This window comes from Anabas testudineus, chromosome 12 (assembly GCF_900324465.2).
Source record: "Anabas testudineus chromosome 12, fAnaTes1.2, whole genome shotgun sequence".
Taxonomy (NCBI): Eukaryota; Metazoa; Chordata; class Actinopteri; order Anabantiformes; family Anabantidae; genus Anabas; species Anabas testudineus.
The window spans coordinates 9,951,958-9,971,697 of record NC_046621.1 but is presented as its reverse complement, the minus strand read 5'-3'; the positions used below and the strand labels follow the sequence as shown (position 1 = coordinate 9,971,697).

Sequence of the window (19,740 nt, the reverse complement as noted above, 5' to 3'; positions counted from 1 at the left end):
CGTATATTAATTGTTAATTAACATAATTATAATCATTACGTCCCACAGACTCTTAGGGAGGAGGTACTGGCTGGTGGCTCTCTGGACAAATATGAAGTTCAGTGTGAACTTGAGCATAGACTGCAGGAGTGAGAGCTGGTGTCCCCTAACAGCTCAATTACGCTTACAGTATTATGTCAAACGCACTGTTAGTCAGTGGGCTCGGCATGTTGGGTATTTATGTTGCCTGCGCAATGCAACACTGCCATCTACGGATAATAGTTGTAGTCCGCTCACTGTTTATCCTGCATCACGTTGCTGCCTGTGTGCGTCCAGACGCTGCCGCCTGGACGCGCCTATCATCTGGAGGAAACTCCTCCCCGCAGACAGCGCGTCCTGTCGCCTCTCCAGCGCAATGGTCTCCTGGATCATCTCTAGACTTGTGGTGTAAGTGATTTATTTATTTGTATTCATTTCAGTGCATATGCCTCGTCACAGACTAGAATAATAACACGCTAAGTGAAGGCGGATTGTATTTGAGGGTGTCGCTCCTTCGCGGTGAAGGAACGACGCGCTCCACAGGACCTGCAAGGAGGGACATATGTCGGTCTATTAATCTTTGACTGTAACTGTGCGAATTCCACGGGATTTGAGCAGGACTGCTGAGCTGGGCCTGTACTGTAAAGACCCAGTGTGTCACTGAACAGCCTGTCAGCGCTCACAGCCCAATGGGCTTTTTATTATTATTATTATTATTATTATTATTACAGACAAAGAAGGGACGTGAATGAGCGGATAATCTATTGTCATCCATGAGATCATAATAAGACTAAGAAAATCAGGAGCGTCTTTCAGAGAGAGAGGCCTAAATGTCAGTGGCGAGGTGACTGAACAACAGAGGAGCAATATTCTGTGTTGATGGTCCCGTATTGGGGGAAAACAAAAGGGATGGGTCAGCCTGCTCAGGTTACAATGCAAGAGTTATGAATGTAATAAGATGTCTTATAATATAGATGCATCATATTTAACCTTATATTTCGGGATTTCAGTGATATTAAGCAATCAGAAAGCATTAGATACAGTATACAGTCCGTGTTTTACCTGCACAAAGTATGATTCAGCGCCATTACAGAGCGTGTGAAACGCCAACACCAGGCCCAAACCTCAAAATAGTGGACAATTAAATTTAGATTACAGGATCCTGTTACATGCAGTGCACTGTCTTAGCTGTGGTTGTTCAAAACGTGGTTATGTAGGTCATTTAAGGTTCAGGCTTCACAGTAGAAACGTTTACTTGCGTTTTTCCAGATCTCATATATTTATTTTGAGTGTCCTTGTGTTTCTAAACTCTGTCAGAGTCACCACAGTGAGCTGCTCAGGCCTCCGTGGTGCAACATGATGTGGGTCAGTAATTTGATCAGAGCACTCACAGCTGTTGCTTTGCTGTAGCACTTCAACAGGGTGCTGCCTCCGTCCAGGCACCAAGAAGCAGGTGTCTACACACAAATAGAAACGTAAAAAAAAAAAAAAAAAGGGTAGAAAACACAAGTAAACTCATACTTACCTTCAGAATCAATAATTTTCTCTGATAGGTAAAATTTATTATCAGTTTATTTTAATCTCACCTGCAATCTGTCCATCATTTTTATTAGTGTGTGTAGGATTCATGTTATAAATACATATTCAATCACTGATGTGGCAACATGACAGAGGGATACACTGTAAGCTCTCTCTCCATAAAATATTGTCCCCAATTACGGTTTATTACATTTAATAATATTCATACACCTTTTAAACTATTTGACTGCAGTGTTGTTGTGATCTTTATCTGAAGATGATTGGGACATTTTCTGTCTCCTAGACTTGTGTTCGGGACACTATATCCTGCATACTCATCATATAAAGCTGTGAAGTCGAAAGATGTGAAAGAATATGTGAGTATATTAAGATCTTATTCAGTTATTCTACAGTGGTGGCTGTCAGTGCTTACCTTAACCATTTTGTGCTGCTTTTTTGACATTTTAGGTGAAATGGATGATGTACTGGATAATATTTGCTCTATTTACTACTGTGGAAGTATTTACAGATATGTTTCTCTGTTGGTAAGTGACCTCAGATATTTGGTGTTACTATAGATCAATATGTTTTTATCACATACCTATTTAGTCCCAAACTCTAAAAACATGGATCAGACTCATTTTATTTTGTTGACATTCTATATCTCCATTGCAGGCTTCCTTTCTATTATGAACTGAAGATTGCTTTTGTGGTGTGGCTGCTGTCCCCATACACTAAAGGCTCCAGTGTGCTATACAGGAAGTTTGTTCATCCCACGCTTTCCTCAAAAGAAAAGGTGAAATCCCTGCTTTTGTTGTATCTTCCCTATACTTCCTGTGGTGAAGTTCATGGAAAGGCTTAGGTTAAGACCAGTGTAGGCTTGAAGTTAGTCAGCTTGGTTTCATCCTGAGAACAAAAGTGCCTTTGTGTTGACTCACTTTTCCACCTCGACTGTTGAAGTGAAGATGTGTTTACTGGACAGAGGAGAGGAAATGTCATTTCTCTTTTCCTTTGTCCTCTGCAGTTGTGAGAAGGTCAAAAGTCACAGAATATATGACGCACAGAGCAATATAAGAAACGCCTGTCAACACTGTACGTAAAATGAGTTCAACAAAGACAACCAGACACTGTGCTCATGAGATTTCTGTCCTTGTTTTAGGACATTGATGATTATATCTGCCAAGCCAAGGACAAAAGCTATGACACACTCGTCCATTTTGGGAGAAAGGGGCTGAATGTTGCAGCCACAGCTGCTGTCATGGCTGCAACAAAGGTAATGCAGACTCTGGACATTTGTTTTGTACTGACCAGGTCACTATAGATACAGGAAACCAGCCTGTCCTGTTTTTTTCTTTCCACATATCAATGCTGGATTCTTGGTTAAAGCTTTGTGTGTTTGGTTTTAAAGTAAAACACTGAGTAATGTATCCAAATATCTTTTTCCCTGTGATGATGATTCATGTTGCTGTAACTGTTTAATATTGTTATTATTGCTGACACTAAATGTGTTTCTCCACCTTCAAGGGTCAAGGAGTCCTCTCAGACAGACTGAGGAGTTTCAGTATGCAGGATCTATCTTCCTACCAGTCTGACCCCGTTACCGCCGACCATGGCTCCACACAGCCTGCAGCAGCACAGCACCACACCAGAACTATGATGCGCAGCAAGTCAGACGGTTACAACAAGGGTGAGGAGACATTACTGGCATACTGCCTCTTTAGCCGTGAACCATTAAACACACTATAGAAATGGACTTGGGACTTGAGCCTTAGCTAACAAGGTAAAAGTGTTATAAAGGCAATATTAAAACTCTGTTGTGGTGAAATAAAGGAACAAAATTACCAGTTCTGCCTGGTTACGAGGCACATTAGCTGTAATGGTGTGATTATAATTCTCTAGCTGCGTTGTTTGTGTGTGACAGACAATCGTATAGATTTCTGTCTTCCTGTTCAAGCTTGCTTAAGCCTACAGATATTGTTTAGTACCTCTATTTTCCAGAGTAGTGTAAATCACACTGAACAAGGAAACGAACAAGGAAACAAACAAGGAATCCATGTAAGTTGCTGATCATTTTGAACTTCCAATTGAACCTATGAGCTGCAGATTGTAGATTTTTGCTTCCTATTTGTTTTTGCATTACATGATGTTACATCATCGAGTGTTTGTATTTCCAAATACAGGAAACCTAATCAGATCAAACTTGTTATGTTTGTTTTTGCTAAAGTACAAATTGAATTCTAAATATCATAACTTCCTATTCAGCGTCTGCTCTGTGATCTGCAGAATGGTAATGCATTAAAATAGGAACCATCTTCAATCCCCACTGATCAAACTCAGTTGATGCACCACAGCAGTTGCACAAAACAGTATTTGGTTTGTGACTCCGTAGACCAGAGACAGGATGAAAGATTTATATGTTTTAATCCCTTCCACAACCTCTTCCCATGGTACAGGACAGGATTTTGACATGACTGAGTTTGAGGTGTTGGGGTTGGACGAATGGGACTCCAAAGAGTTGCAGTCACAGACCATGTCGCCCTCTGAGTCTGAGTCCACACTCATCACACCCTCTTTGACACCCCAGTCCTCTCCACCCTCCACACCCTCTCTACGTCCCACTCCTCCAACTCCAGTGCAGCCTGAGGAGGTGGGGAAAGGGGTGCAGACAGTGTTGAGCTCTCCACAGCTCAGGGTGATTAAGAGGAAGGCTCCTGAGGTATACGCCTCGTCAGCGTGGCTGCTCAGCTGCTGCCTGATTCTAACAGCCCCTTGAGAGTGGCGATTTACTCACTGATTCACTAATTTCTACTGTTGTGTAGCTAAATATATCATCACGGTTCAGTACCTTTGCAAATGTGGAGAGTCTGGCTGCTAATAGGATTTCTGCACCGATGAAGCTGAATCATACATTAACTTTAAGTGGAATTATTATTATGCAAATGAACGTGTGATCTTGAGTTGTATGAGTGCAGTGACTCACGTGTTTGGAAATGTGGCATGGGAAACATGCAAAGATTATTGACAATTTGACATAGACTGCCTTCTAGTGTTTCAATCCTGATGATTTGATGTAGTGTGTATGAAAATGGTTGTTTAAAAATCCCTCCCTCATTAATTTCAACTTCTAATATCACTTTGATATGGTGATGCCCAACTATTGTGTCTCCACTCTGTGTTTAAATCCAATGAAAAAAAACAAAACCAATTAATTTACTCTAGTAGCCTTTTCAACCAAATTGTATTTCTCTGTGACATAAAGGTGTGTTATACCTACATGTCACAGGTGCTAACATACACGCAAATACTCACAGGAGCATTAAATGTGTAGTAATCCATACCTCCCAAACAGATGCAGTACTTTTAACAATATTTGCCAAAAAGCTGCTGTGTCCAGATGTTGTAGTAAATGATTAAGCACTTTTAAAAAAACTATATATTAGTGAATTTTGGGCTGAGATCCACAGGGCTAAGTAGCTAAGGAGGTATTGAAAAGAGGACTCTACTTACATTGTTGGTTTTGATCTTTTCATGGGATTAATTATATATATATGTATATATATATATATATATATATATATATATATATATTATATATATATATGTGTATATATGTGTGTATATATATACATATATATATACATCAACCTCTGGCTGTATTTTTTAAATACAATAATTTTATTAATAAAAATTAAATCTTCCTGTTTGCTCTCCATTCCAGCCTCCTCATAGAGTCTTGAGGCCTCTCACAAGATCCAGGAGTGCTCTTTCTTCGAACAATGAAGCCATGTGAAACTGTCCTCACGACTACTCCAGCTGCCTTTGCTGCAAGAAGTAAAAATACTGAATGGCCAAAAGCTACATGACTAAAGCAGCCTTGCTTTGGAATAAGGTATTACCAAAGTGACCTATGATGACCCCTCTACATATAAAATAAATCTCATGGCTCATGATTTAATAAATGAGGTTTGTGACACTGAGTTAGGAAAAGTGAGTGAATGGGTTCCATACTGACAGACACTTTGAGTTTGTGGGTTATTGAAGATGTATTTATGTACAGTTTGTTGTTTTATATACCAGGTTTGGGTAGGCAATTGCATGTGTGTCTTCCCAGTCATTAGTCTGCTGTTTATTAAACAGAATGTACTGTCACTGGTTACTACAGCTGGCACTGAGAGTGACGCGGTCACTGTTAGAGAATGTGTTACGAGCCAAGGATCAAAAGAAAAAGCAAATCTTTACCTTTAATCTGGTCCGCTGAAACAGCCATGAGCAGCTAAATTCTTCCCTGATTATTTATCACAAGCATTAAGAAATCAGTGAGTTACCCCAAAACAACCTACCTTGTAGTAATGAAAAGTCAGTGGCAGACAATATTCTGTTATTTACCTCATTGTTAAAGCCTTAAAGAAAAATATAGCAGAGAACTAGAAAATGTCTCAACACATGATGTTTAGTATTTCCAACTTAATTATGTTCTCATTAAACAATCATTTTGCACTATGTTGAGAATATAAATTACTGCACTGGACAAAAAAATTACACATAACAGTCATCATGGATATTATCACAGATAATTTAACATTATTTTTGGGAATTAATACTCAAGAAATCACTACCACAAGACTGTTTTTGACAATCTGCTGTTCAGTTTCTAAGCATGTTGTGTCATTTTTTTGACAAGGTAACGCCAATTAGGGAAGCCTCGCTTTGGGCTGTAGCAGAAATAGGACGTGTTTAAAATCACTGTGTAATGTTCTGCTGTTAACTGAGCAACATTAAACCCAACATTCTTAGCATCTATGTACTGCTATTTTTCAAGAATACACAAGAGTGAATTTATTGGTTTGCAGGTTAACAAACTTACATTTAATTATTGTGTGGTGACACATTTTATGTTTTCATCCTGTACTTTACTCACTGAGCCTGAACCTTAGCAACATTGTACACAAAGTATCACTGTGTTGGTTGTTGATGGTTGAATTTGCGCAGTAGATATATTTATAATTTTCATCACTGTATCTCGTCATTAATGGTGGTTTGAAGTTTGAAACAAAAGCTTCTCAGGTACAACTGTTCTGTTTACACGTCATTCACTCGGATGTTGTAGATACACCTGTTATGTACATTAATTGTCCTTTTAATGGACAAAAAAAAAAATCTGATGTGTTTCAGCGTTAATGATATCAGTGTTAGTGTTGGAGGTGATTAAAATTAATGCAAAGTAAAACTAGAAAAAAAAAACTTGCTGAGTAGCAGATCTGTACACATGTGTGTAGACTGATAAACTCATCATTGCATGATGTTTGTTATTAATTTGTATGAAAATTGGAATTAAGTGATTTTGTGCAAAGCTGTTATTAGATGCCTTGTTGGTCAGTGAAAATTTATTTTTATTCTTATTTTACAACATCAAATGTTCCGACTATCATTTGGCTGTGCATCCACTCAAATAACATGTCTTATTTACTGATAAATTAGCCACTTTATTCATGAAGAGACACCACTTTCTAAGAGATATTGTTCTGGCAGGCCAGAATGTCAAATTACCTAAATTCAAGGTGAATGTGAATCCTACACTAAAGCAGTGATGTAATTACATGCTGATTTATAGCTATCAATTTATTGTTCCACTGGATTAAATATTTCTGTTTAAAATTGATTTAGTCATTAAAAAAATCAAGTAAAACTTTGACTGTTTGTTTGAATTTTTGTCTAAGAGAGCACTCGAAAGCAAAAATCATGTAAGACAGTACTTTATTATGTATATTACATCATTACATTATATTCAAACAGAAAATAAGATGTAAATTGGCAAATTACAGTTAGAGGTTGACCCGATCATGGTACTTCAGGTATGGATCATTGACATACCAGTTCCTCCTCTTCCAAAAAGAAGTTGTCATTTTATCGAAAAGCTTGCTCTGTGTTTTGTTACAGAACACATGCTCCCTCAGGCGCTTTCGCCTGGCAGGTTTCTTCTTCCACAATTTCTTCTTGTATCCAGCCTATTTACACCAAAAAACAAGAGGGGAGTGTGCATTTCTCATTCATTTGGTGCAAAGAAAACAGTAGGGGGGTTTTAACAGTAAAGCAATTGTACCTTGCGTCTTATCCAAAGGCCACAGTGCAGCCTCATAAACCTTTCTGTGACAGATTTTACAGACTTCCTTTTCCCCTTCTTCAAGCTGTAGTAGGTCAAACTTCTGGTTGGTTGCTGAGTCACAGTGGGAATAAGTGCTGACACCCTGTAAAATCAAACAGAAACAGAAAATAAAGGTTCAGCTAACTCAGATAAAAAAATCTCAACACTAGCTATTACCCATCGACAATTTTTTGTTTAATTTTGAGATATCATTCAGAGTTTTTACCTCCAACCTAAATATGGTGGTGTAAAAAATGTTTTTCATTTCACTTCATTGAAAAATCTGTTTTTCCTGCAACTGTTACTTTGATACTTTGAATAAGTGTGAGCATGTACAGGTGTAAGAGAGGCACTTTTCATTATATGTAGATCAAAAGCATAAAATACTGACTACAATAACTCTGTGTCTGTCTAATGAAAAAAGATTAGTTAATGACTCAAATGCTTTCAGTGCAGCCTGCACAATAATCATGGCGCTGACTCCCCCATAATCTACATTATTCCTGGTCTTTACAAAACTATTACAGATATTGTCCATAGTGGTCTGCAACGTGGACGAGATGTCATTCCAGTCCACACATTGTTGTGACCTAATCCTACTATGAGCGTAGAATGAAATGATTTGATAAAAAATTATAAACTGGAATCAGTTAATATGTATTAATCGGCCAAGGGCATTTAAGTCAGCTTTTTCTCTTATGCGTATGAAAACTTAACTCCTCGACATCATGCTACCTATCAGCTGCATTGTTCCTCCTTTACCTTTGCAGGATGTTGTACCGAGATGTCTGACACACTGCAGCCCACAGAGGAGCACGGACAGCGGCTGTAGCCGAGCTGAACAGAAGCGAGGGCTGAATGGAGCTGGAAAGCTGACAGACCTTTGGTGTCCGTGCACATAGAGAGGCAGACAGCGGCCTCAGCAGCCCTGTCAACATAGGACAAGATGAAAATACAGCAATGAGAAAACCTAATGCTAGCTAGCATTGTATACAATGTAAAGACTTCATGTAATGCTAGCTACTAGCTAGGTAGCTGTGACGACAAAACTACACAATCACACACATACCCCCGAAATTATGTACATACAAATGGCATGTCATGATGACAAACTAAAGATTTATTGGACAGAAATCGTGAACTTTAAAAGCATGATTATCATTGTTCATACACACCGGACACTCTCCTTGTCAGGGCCGCCGCCATGTTTCCTCCACAGTGCTGTGACGTCACTACGGGTTCATGTTTGGACAAAAGTCACTGTTATCGCGACAACGTTCATGCTGCACTGCCATGTGCTGTGTGGCCGGATCTGTAAAACTTTGCATCTGTGCACACTTACACAAGTGGAGTCAGCATTGTATAAGTGGATGTGACCCAACAGGATATATATTATATTGGATAATTAATTAAATTCAATTTTATTGGTCTCTGAGGTTTTTAGAACCAAACAAAACGTGTGCATTGAAGACTCATCAGTCACATAAGCATACTGAAATCTACCTGACAGAGACCTTTACAGATGCCGTCTCTGTACTATGATGGACTCTAAATCCTGACTGCTTTATATGAGTTTAAAGGTGTGTTACCATGGTTAAGAAACATGAACTGAAAACAGGTTTTGGTTTGATAGTAGCCAAAGACGCTGTCACACATTCAATTAAAATAGCCACATTTCAAAGTAAACATTCAAAGTTGTTCACTTTCCACCAAATTTGGTAAATTTATTTAATTTAATATTAAATAAATAAATATACCATTAAATTATGTGAAATTTTGAAGTTGAGCATCCAAATTTAGTCATTATTTTTGTCCCACAAACCTCTAAAACATATTAATTCCATGGTTATTTGTAAAGATATTCAATTGTTACAAAAGAATAAAAATGAGGCTCAACTGAATCTTTTTTATTTATTTTCTTTTAAAACATACAAATATTATCTTAAAAGTGAGAGAAAACATTAAGCAAAAAATATCAGTTATATGACAGACCTATGGTAGACTGCGATCAAATGCATTAAAAAACACACGAATCACAGTTTACACCTCTGTCACTGAGGAACTGAACAAGTTAATGGAGACAGTCATGAGTGCAAAGGGAATCAATTACCTGTGTAAAAAAAGTGCTTCATAAGAGGGAAAGAGGGAGAGGTTCACACAAAGTCGAGGCACATGTCTCATTTTCCTCACTCCAGCATACCTCTTATAATCCAATAACCTGGTTTACAGAACAAACGTGTTTATGGAACAAGTGTGACAGTGTCAAACTACAAAACGAAAATCACAAATAATATACTTCTCCCTCTATACGTCTCTCAATAATATATTCAAATGGTACCACATAAGATGGTGGATTGTCAAAGTACACTCAAGATACCGCCTCAAGATTTAACCATTAGTCTTTCAATGTCAGTTCTTTTGTCTTTAGTGGAGACCCACGTCGTTTTAGTCCCACCATGCAATAAGGAAAGAAAAACTAAGCTCCGTTGAATCACCAGCCAGCGTATACAGGTTCTGCATCACAGGGCATCCCATAGTACCGACCTTGAGGTCGCTCTTTGCGTAATAATGGAGCTCGAGCTACCGTCAACTCATCCCCAGCATTTCTACGTCGACGTAGAACCAGTAAAATTATGAAGAGTAAAGCAACTAGGAAAAAAAACAAGACAAAAAACACATTAGGGTTACAGGATATGATGTGTATATTCACAAAGATTGGACTGAGCAGTATGTGAGCATGATTCTTTTTTTCTTAGGGCACATTTCATTAAGTCCTTTTTAGGATTAATGTGATCTCAGTCCCAAAGGGAAAAAATAATCAGTTTTCAGTGTGCAGAAAGAAAAGGGGAATGTTTGTGTGTTTCTGTTTCTGTGAGGGCAAATGGTCAAATTACTGATTTGGATTAACAGTCTCTCTGGAACTGTAATGCTCAAACACATGGAGAAAAGTAACATTCCCAGAGCAATACTTAATTAATGCATGAAATGGGCAGCGGAAATGCTTATTGTCAATTCAGAAAAATACTAATAATGTTAATAATCATAACAAACAATACACAACAAAATGTGACAATAAAACCTATTCTCTATTTTCAGTTTTTAATCACAAGGCTGAAATTTGAAGCAACAAGGCTCATTTATATTTCTATAGTGATAGCAAAACACTCCATACAAAAGACTAATCCTGTTTCCTTTTTAATCCACAATTGCTGGGTCATTAGTGGACAGTACCACAGCATATTGTATTTCCTCTGTGTATTTAGTTTGTCTTATCTCTGTGTGAGTGAAGTAACACAAGCTCTCTAAAGCTAAAGAAAATAAACCTTCATGTTATGTCATTTTTTTCCTTATTTGCTTTAAAAATAAAAGTAATTTTTCAACTTAGTTTAGCACTGTTACTTACCCCCTCCTCCAATAACTAAGAGAGCTATAGTGACCGGTGCTAATTCACAAGTGTCCCCTGCTTTGCGGAAGAAGGTTTCCATGCAGTACCCCGGAGCCAAGCTGCCCGCCGGACAGAAGGCATCGTTTGGACACAAGATGGGGTTCACATCTGGGCTCTGAGTAAATAATGGGCAGGATAAAACATCCAGGACATCTTTCAATTGTACACAAGCTGTGTAGAGGGCAAAGTACTCACGGGGCAGTAGTGATTCTCTGGGCAGACGTTACAGCTTTCCTGTCCCCAGTGAATCTGGAAGAAGCCACTGGCGCAGATTTGACACATATTCTGATGCGGAGTTTTGTGCATGCCTGTGTAAAACCAAATTTCACCTGAATGGATATTCATGCTCACCATTTTCTATTCTGAACTACAGCACTCAAATATTAGTTGTTAGAACGAAAGAAGTTTGCATGGTGTGAATTACCTGGTCTGCACGGTGTGCAGTCTTTAGCAGCAGTCTGCAGAGCTTCTGTTCCTGCAGGACACATCTGACAGCTGCTACAACCAGAGGAGCTGCCAGAGGGAAACACTTGTGTGTGATTTTAATACACATAAATACACATACAAGGTAATCCTGAAAAATACAAAAATCACTTGGTTTGGTTTAAAGCTGCCATTAAAGCTTGTGCAGGCACTGATATGAGAAATAATTTGGTGCAAGTTTCAAATGTTAAGCAAAAGTTTGAATAGTATTGACAAGCAAAATCTGAATTTCACTGCCAAGTTAAGCTGTAAATCATTGGAAAAATGGCTGCAAACTGGCATATTTCACATGTGTTGAATGTTTAATCAAATTAAAGATTAAAATCCCGTCAGGTTCTTATTGGGTTGTTGTTTTGGGGAAGCTGAACTATATCTCACACTTGGCTAAGTTGTTCCTGAAATCACAAGTTATCTTATATTTTCCACATCCTGAGCCACTGAGACATGATCATACGTGCCTCCTACTCATTACTCAGTGCAGAAACTGTGTAACTGATCTTCTGTGCCTGTGTGGGTGCATCCGTGGTGGCAAGCAGAACCATGGGATATAAGCATGTGATGCCTGATCCGGTTGTTAGATAAGTGATTTTCCAAACACAGAGATAGTTATGAATGTTCCACACTGATTACTGGGTTCTGGTTATAAACAACATCAGAAACAGAAATAGAAAGCCAATGACATTCATGTGCAACTTACTTGCAGAAACTTCCTAGTGCACATTCTGAGCATGAAGTAGAACTCTGTGATGAAAAGAAACCTGAAAGCAGCAGATAAAAACTCAACACATATGACTCATGTTTTCCAACAAGCTTTATATCATATGAAAATCAGATGTTTAAAACATAAATCCAAAATCTGACTACAAGTATACTGCAGGTTTTGGCTAAAATTAATGCTTTTGGTTAATCATTCACAGCACTACTATGAGTTTTTCTCTACAGCTAAATAAACACACCTGGTGAACAACTTGTGCAACTGTCTCCACCCATATTATTGTTGAACGATCCAGGAGGACAGGGGTGACAAAGTGGACTTCCAGTGAAACTGTGAAGCAGGAGTAAAATACAAGAAACAAACTAATGAAGTATAGCGTAAAATAGCCAATACCAGTAGTAAAAGAAAAATTTGAATTTGTTGGCACAGTCTGCATCCATACTTAGTGTAAAAACCCCGGTTGCATGGCAGACACTGCTGCTGTCCAGCTAGTGGCTGGTAGAAGCCTCTGTTACACGGCAGGCAGGCTCCAGGAAATAGACACTGCCCAGGTTCAGAACAGCAGCTACACAGCATGGTGCCTGGGAAATGACAGAGGACAGATATCTAGTGAACAAGACTAGAGTGGACATCCTAAAACATTAAACAAAAAAGGTTTCTATGATCAAGCATCACACAAAACAGGAAAGTGGTGACTTGATGTCAGATGACAAGGTAAATGTCTCACTGTTGTCGTATTGTGATCCTGGTGCACAGGGTTCACAAGTGGAAGTGTTGAATGCGGAGCAACCCGGGGTTGTGCTGCTGAGAATCACAGGCGTTGTAGTCAGACTAGTCACGTTCTCGACAAGAGTGGTGTTCATCACAGCAGGAGTGAGTGTGGTTTGGCTCACCACCAGGCCTGGAAGAGAGGGACTCACGATGTTTCAAACATTGTTGATGAATATAATGCAACGATTGAGGTTTTGGCAGTTTAAGTGTCGAAGCATGAGCTGCATAATCTCTGGTATGACGTTGGTCAGCGACTTGTATTACACGATTCCCCCAATCTCTCATTCCCTCATTTTATGTTATCTTTCATAAAATACAAGTTATGGCTTATGATGAATAAAAGCCAGGGAATTACTCATTTGCCCGTCAGATTACCTGTTGCAAATATGGTCTCTGGTGTTAGTTGCCAGCGAGTAATAGAACACACAGATGTGCAATGGCCCAATAAAGTCAGATACAAGCAAGTGCAGATGTATAATAATAATAATAATAATAATAATAATAATAATAATAATAATAATAATAATAATAATAATAATAAATGCTTATCAGCAACTGCAGCAACAGATGTTCCACTTTTGTGGTGTCAAGTAGATTTTTTTTGGCAAATGTAAGCATGTACAGTGTGTTATGTAGAAACTGCATGTATAACTCTATGTATGCTTTCAGTTTCATGTTAGGCCCTGATAACCTTCACTAAATAGCTGGTCTATGGACATTCAAAATATGAAAAACTTTCTTAATCCCAGAGGGGAAATAATTTTGCCTACAAATACAAAATAGCATCAATTCAAAAACCCAATAAGACCAAAGACAATTTAAAGAGAGGTGAAACAGATCCACAGCAAAGTAAACTCCATTCATCTCAGACATGAATTTTACAGGTGGGTGCTGTTCTGTTGTTGAGCTATGTCACAGAGTCACTGAGTTTTACTCCCTTCACAAAATCCTGAATAAAACACTCACGTAGTGAGAAAGTCTGGGCAACAGGTATAAGCACATCAGCGAAACAGAGCCTATATTGTGGTAGTAATCACATTAGCCCTGTGCATAAGTGCTTTTTTGTATACAGGCCATCCTCCTCATGAAATGTAATTATTCAAAATGGGGATCATGTGATTCCCCTGGTTATGTTTTCTCTGGATTGGCAACACTTCTCAAATGGCAGCTTCTTTTAACGTAGAAAAGAAAAAGACAGATCTATACAGAGAGACACAAAAACGTCAAATTCTGAGCTTTCTCTTCTTCTTAAAGTTATGAAACCTGCCTTTAAAAGTCTGAAGTTGGTCTAAATGATACTGGATTCCTGCTGAAATAACCTTGATGCACTTGAGTTTCAAGACATAAATGTTCAGATCTTTGCCACTGCATGACAACAAACTTTAAGACATTAAAAACTGACATTATGGCTTTATTTTATTTTTTATTTCTATTCATAAATTGGTGCCTTTCCAAGCATTTTGTAGGATTACTCCAGTTATTGTTGTAGATCTTACCTAGGAAACAAACGACGGCTGCCGCTGGTAGAAATCCCCGACACTCCATCCTCCACATATTACCGAGCACAACGACCAAACAATGTCAACCTACAACATCTCATGCCTGACAAGTGCTCGAGTTTGTTTTTACAGAGGACGTCAGGGCAGCTCGCTCTTACTGGGATCAGACCTGCCATCAGTGTCATATGACAAAATACACATCATGTGATTTTGATTAAGAGAGAGAGAGAGAAAAAAAAAAGGTCAAAAATGGGCCGGATTCAGACAAATCAGTTGTTATGACACAGGACAGCCACCAGGGACGCTACAGCTTATTCTGTGGATAGATAGATAGATAGATAGATAGATAGATAGATAGATAGATAGATAGATAGATAGATAGATAGATAGATAGATAGATAGATAGATAGATAGATAGATAGAAACAAGTCCCAGGTTTGAGGAAGGGAAATTTTCTAAGTCACAAGGTGAAGGTCCACTTCCCTTTTTCATGTCCTATATAAAGGTGGGTGTATTTGACATCTGCACATGTACTACACACAAAAAAAAATCAGTATAAACAATTAATAATATATTCAAGCTGTGATGGATATAAATGAATATAAATACATTTATTACAATAACCATGAGTGCTTTTGCCATTTTAATGCTAACTGTGTCAAATTTACATACGTGAAAACAACACATGACAATTCTTCCATGCATTTCTTTCATATAAGCCTGTATGTCTGCTACGCAATCACGCTCTTTATGATCAAACGTTTAACATTTAAGGGCTTTTGCAACATGCTGCACACATTTATATCTTGAGTGTTTCCTTCTGAGAAACAACCCGTGGATTGTCCTTTTGTAAATGACGCTCTAAGCTCAGCTCCACTTCCTCCCAGCTTTGCTCCTTCATACTTCTGTAGCAAAATTAGAAATAGAGAGACAAGTGAGGAGTGTTATGAGACATCCTGACAATAATAAAACCATATAAAGCTTACAGTCCTCTTTTGTTTTGGATTTTATACTCACTTTGTCAAGTGGCCCTCATTGTGCACACCTGCCTGTTCAGGGGTTCTAGCCTTCTTGCTTTCAGTTTGCTTCAGTCTTCTGCGCTCTTGCTGCTTTTCTTCAAGTTTCCTCTGCAGAGCTAAAAGGCTCTCGTCTTGATCCACCATCTGTCGAAACCCCAGCCTGGCTTTCTTCTCCTCTTTCCTGCCAGATGACCAAAATATATCCTGAATGTGTGTGTGTGTGTGTGTGTGTGTGTGTGTGTGTGTGTAATATTTGTGTGTCTGTCTTCGTCTGTCCACGTTTTTCTAAGTAAGTAAAAGCCAAATATTTTCCTGACCTGATGGCAGCAGCTTGTGCCAGTGCTCTCCTGTGGAGGTCTATGACCTCCAGCTGCTCCAACAGCAGCTGCTTCTTATTCTGCTTCACCTCCAGGATGTGCTCCCGCTTCTCCTGCTGCTCTGTTTGCTGCGCCTCCTTCAGAAGAGCTAGCCGCTCCTTCAGTTCTGCCAGAGACATCTCCCCCAGCAGCTCGTGTCCTGCAGTCTGGCATGGGACAAGGGGTCAACTATGTCAAAGTACATGAAATTAAAATGTTTTCTCTTTTACTCACCTCTGAGTCGTCAAAATTCTTGACTCTGATGCGAGGAAGCGATTCAATGGCATGGATTTCAGAGATAATTTCAAATTTTCTGCTCATCTCTGCCTGTGCTTCCTCCAGCGCTTGGCGGAGGAGCTCTCGACTTTGCTCTGAGACCTCTCTTACTGTGAAATATGGATGTAGGTGAAGTGAACAAAAAAGCAACGCACAAATCTATGTTTCACACGTGAAGCCACATACCTATACGTTGCTTGAGTTTCTGCAACTTCTCTTTAGCTGTTTTGGAGTTCTTGTGACCTTCTGCCACTTGCTGCACCAAGTCACGCATTTCTTTTTCCTCCTGCAACCTTTTCTCAGCATATCTCCGCATTAGCTGAGCTGTCTGCACACGACAAAGTAAAAACATTTGCTTAAAAGTGTTTGTAAAGAACAGACATGCTTTTGCGTAATTTCATTTTTCTTGCTGACTGTAATGCACCACGTAATCTTTTCTAAGTGCCTTTTTTTACCCACCTCCTCTTTCTTCAGCTGCGCAGTCTTCTGGTTGCGTTCCATTATTTTTGTCCGGGCCATAGCTGCCTCCTCGTGGCTGATGCGTCCCTCCAGGCGTCTGCGCTCAATCTTGGCCAACTCATCCAGAAGGTCTTTTTGACGCATCTCCTTCTGCCATTGTAGGAAAGACGAGGGCTCCCGTGCCCCTTCTATCAAACGCTCTATTCTATATCAACACACACATGAACACACAGTAATTCATCCTATAAGAAAGGTATTAGTACAATATTAGCAAGTGGATTGATTATGCTGATATGTACCTCAACAACCACCATGTAGGTGGCAGATAAACACAGTGCTGAACCTACCTCTGTAACTCCTCTTCCACTTGACAGTCATATAGTGCCCCCTGCCTCAGGATAGCTGCACTGTTGAGCTTGATCGACCAGTTGGTCTAATAAAATCAGCACAATGAACCCATGCAAAATAATGTTAATAAACGCCACACATACAGTGGGTGATACTGATACATTAAAGAGGTTGAAATTACCTTAATGCTGGAGGGAGTCCCAGATGAATGAAATGAATGGTATTTGAACTTTGACTCCATTTTGTCCTCAATCTGGGACATCATTTGCTGCAATAAATGATGGTTTTAACCAACTGTGAACTGAGGTGAAGCTATCTAATCTACAGCCAATTAATTATTAATTATTAACAGTCCCTACCTTGGTGCGTTCAGACTTCTGTGGTTTTACACATCTGAATTGTTTCATGTTTGCTTCATACAGCAGTTCCTTGACAGATAGTTGAAACAGGTGACAGACAGACACAATAACAATATATACTATATATATATCATGTAATAGAGCTGATAAAGGTACCACTGACAACACATTATTACAATATTGATTTATATAATTATACAAAGAGGGTTTCAGACTGTTTTATTTATCTATTGCTTATACCAACTGTTTACATCAGTTTTATTTTTCTTCGAAAACATTTCTTTAACAGATCACCTCCTCTTAGCTCTTTTCTGGTGATAAAAGTAAAAGCAGACATTGTACCTCACTCTTTTGATGGTTTTTTTGCTTGATGTCCTCTATTATCTGCTTCTCTTTTGGAGCCCTGTAGGTGCTATTTGGTACCTAGAAAACAAAATCACACACTGTGTGCAACATATTTGTTTTTAAGGAAATACCTACTGGTATAAACAACAGACCACAGATATACAGTAATTTATTTAAACACATGTATGTAAATGTATATAACTTTAAATGAGGCTGACCGGTTTGCTTTTTTCCTGCTGTGGGATGAGCTCCGGCACAGGCAGAGCTCGAGGTTTAGGTTTGGTGAGAGCAAACTCCTGGGGCTCAGTTGTTTTGCTCGTAGCTTTCTTGACCTGACTCCCATGAGATATTGTGACAGCAAGTTGGTCCAAGAGAACAGTGATATCAGGGCGCCACCTAAAGGACAAATAGACATATGCTTTTATTTCTAGTCTTTCATATAAAATCTGAAAAGGATTCTAGTTTTTTTAACCTTAACAAAGGACCGATCCACTGCTCCTCCACATAAGCAGCATCGTAGATACTGCTCCACTCTTCCTGTATCCATGTGGTGAGGTTTGTGAAGAAGAAGCTCAGAAACTGCAACAAAACAGCACAGATGTTTACACAGAATTCACAATAACAGAGCGATTGTTTGCTGTTTCTCTGCTGTTGAACATTAAAGTGTTCAGACATGTTGTTTCTTACTCTGTACATCTTGTTTATGTCCAGTGATCTGACAATGTTGCTGAAACGTTGAAGCCCAATGTCATCAAGGACAAATGTGGTCAGGTAGCAGATGACTGAAGAACAAAATAGTCTATATTATAAACATATAATGGGAATCTTGTTATATTCAGAGGTACATTTATAAAGAATATGAAAGCTATTTAGTTCACAAACTTACTGACAAACTGGCTGCGATCACCTCTGGATAAACATCTCCCATTCTGACCATAGAATACATTGATAACTTTGTCCAGTAGTTTCATGTGCTCAATACATCCGGAAACAACGTCAAGTATGAACTTCTTATGCTGAACATCCATGTTCTGCAAAAAATAACAGATACAAAACATAAGAAAATGTCAGAATAAACCAGCCAGGACACTGATCTCAATCTTCATACCTGCAGATCTTTTGAAGCATCTTCTATGAAGTCATCCAAACACTGTCTGCCAGAGTTGAACTTATCCAGCAGCACAATGGCTTCCTTAACAAGTGCTCCATAGTTTGGAGCCATTGTTTATCTGCCTGCAGACAGCTGGAGGTGAATAATAGCCGTGCTAAAAAAAAAATCTTCTGCAGGCAGAAAAGTCCACAAATGATACAGTAATTACCGATGCTGTCGATATAAATGTGCAAACCCTATTTGTTTTGCCTCAGGGCTTGTTTGCTTCCCAAAGATAACGTTACGTTGATTAATAGACAACATTGACGGAGTGGCTTGTTTTCAGTTACCATGTTCAGTCGTTGCTTAGCAACACAGTGGCGTAAACAGAAATGTCGCCTATCCCATGTTCAAAACCTTCACATACAGGAAATAACACTTATTAGATTAATGGAATGCTTTGGTTTTATTATCGAGTTGTTTTGTTCACCGTATTAAAAAAAAAAATCCTCCACGGTTTTAATCCGTCAGATGATTAACAGAGTCCTCTCATCCTTTGTTGGATGCCACTACAATAACTATGACGTCGCTTACTGTGACGTCTGAGCGTGCCATGCGCTGCCTTCATGTGCTGTTGGGAATATTGAGATTAGCACATTAGTAACAAGAGTAATAAAGAGGAAAAGCATGCAAATAGCAAATAAGATAATATAAATTATTAACCCAGATAAAAGCTGTACGTCTATGCCTATGTTATAAAGAATATAAAGGCCATTTTTATACATTTAACAATCTGTGAATCAAAGAGTGAACATTGAAACAATGAACTGTCCAACTCAGTTTTTAGACAACACACCACGCCCTAGGTGGTGCCCACGTTCATGGAAAGTTTTAACA

General features: G+C 38.8%; 4 protein-coding genes across 6 annotated transcripts; 1 reads left to right on the top strand and 3 right to left on the bottom strand.

The window, feature by feature from the left end:
* The first annotated feature begins 303 nt into the window (after nt 1-303).
* reep1 (receptor accessory protein 1) lies at nt 304-6,204 on the top strand. Of its 2 annotated transcripts, XM_026356668.1 has the most exons (8): nt 304-426; nt 1,841-1,913; nt 2,005-2,081; nt 2,212-2,332; nt 2,696-2,809; nt 3,061-3,223; nt 3,990-4,252; nt 5,255-6,204. In XM_026356668.1, the coding sequence occupies exons 1-8, from the start codon at nt 395-397 to the stop codon at nt 5,324-5,326; spliced, it is 915 nt and encodes a 304-aa protein (XP_026212453.1). In that variant the 5' UTR covers nt 304-394; the 3' UTR covers nt 5,327-6,204. The 2 variants fall into 2 exon arrangements, with proteins under 2 accessions (XP_026212453.1, XP_033182175.1); XM_033326284.1 differs by lacking the exon at nt 3,990-4,252 and having other exon boundaries at nt 318-426.
* Nucleotides 6,205-7,273: 1,069 nt separating this feature from the next.
* Nucleotides 7,274-8,947, bottom strand: mrpl35 (mitochondrial ribosomal protein L35). Its single transcript, XM_026355652.1, has 4 exons — nt 8,854-8,947; nt 8,441-8,606; nt 7,637-7,781; nt 7,274-7,541 (listed from the first exon to the last, which is right to left on the bottom strand). Exons 1-4 carry the CDS (start codon nt 8,882-8,884, stop codon nt 7,359-7,361), a joined length of 525 nt encoding a protein of 174 aa, XP_026211437.1. The 5' UTR covers nt 8,885-8,947; the 3' UTR covers nt 7,274-7,358.
* A 633-nt stretch (nt 8,948-9,580) lies between these two features.
* Nucleotides 9,581-14,795, bottom strand: si:dkey-21a6.5 (major surface-labeled trophozoite antigen 417). The gene is made up of 9 exons (XM_026353966.1): nt 14,589-14,795; nt 13,049-13,222; nt 12,764-12,902; nt 12,563-12,651; nt 12,304-12,364; nt 11,548-11,636; nt 11,319-11,431; nt 11,082-11,238; nt 9,581-10,327 (listed from the first exon to the last, which is right to left on the bottom strand). Exons 1-9 carry the CDS (start codon nt 14,644-14,646, stop codon nt 10,170-10,172), a joined length of 1,038 nt encoding a protein of 345 aa, XP_026209751.1. The 5' UTR covers nt 14,647-14,795; the 3' UTR covers nt 9,581-10,169.
* A 405-nt stretch (nt 14,796-15,200) lies between these two features.
* On the bottom strand, nt 15,201-19,221 carry cfap99 (cilia and flagella associated protein 99). Of its 2 annotated transcripts, none has more exons than XM_026355853.1 (16): nt 19,073-19,221; nt 18,862-18,986; nt 18,640-18,784; nt 18,441-18,535; nt 18,226-18,332; nt 17,972-18,149; nt 17,751-17,831; nt 17,409-17,477; nt 17,231-17,317; nt 17,049-17,134; nt 16,702-16,906; nt 16,429-16,570; nt 16,201-16,352; nt 15,928-16,133; nt 15,609-15,791; nt 15,201-15,496 (listed from the first exon to the last, which is right to left on the bottom strand). In XM_026355853.1, exons 2-16 carry the CDS (start codon nt 18,973-18,975, stop codon nt 15,391-15,393), a joined length of 1,956 nt encoding a protein of 651 aa, XP_026211638.1. In that variant the 5' UTR covers nt 18,976-18,986; nt 19,073-19,221; the 3' UTR covers nt 15,201-15,390. The 2 variants fall into 2 exon arrangements, with proteins under 2 accessions (XP_026211638.1, XP_026211639.1); XM_026355854.1 differs by having other exon boundaries at nt 18,862-18,996; nt 19,073-19,220.
* Nucleotides 19,222-19,740: the final 519 nt, after the last annotated feature.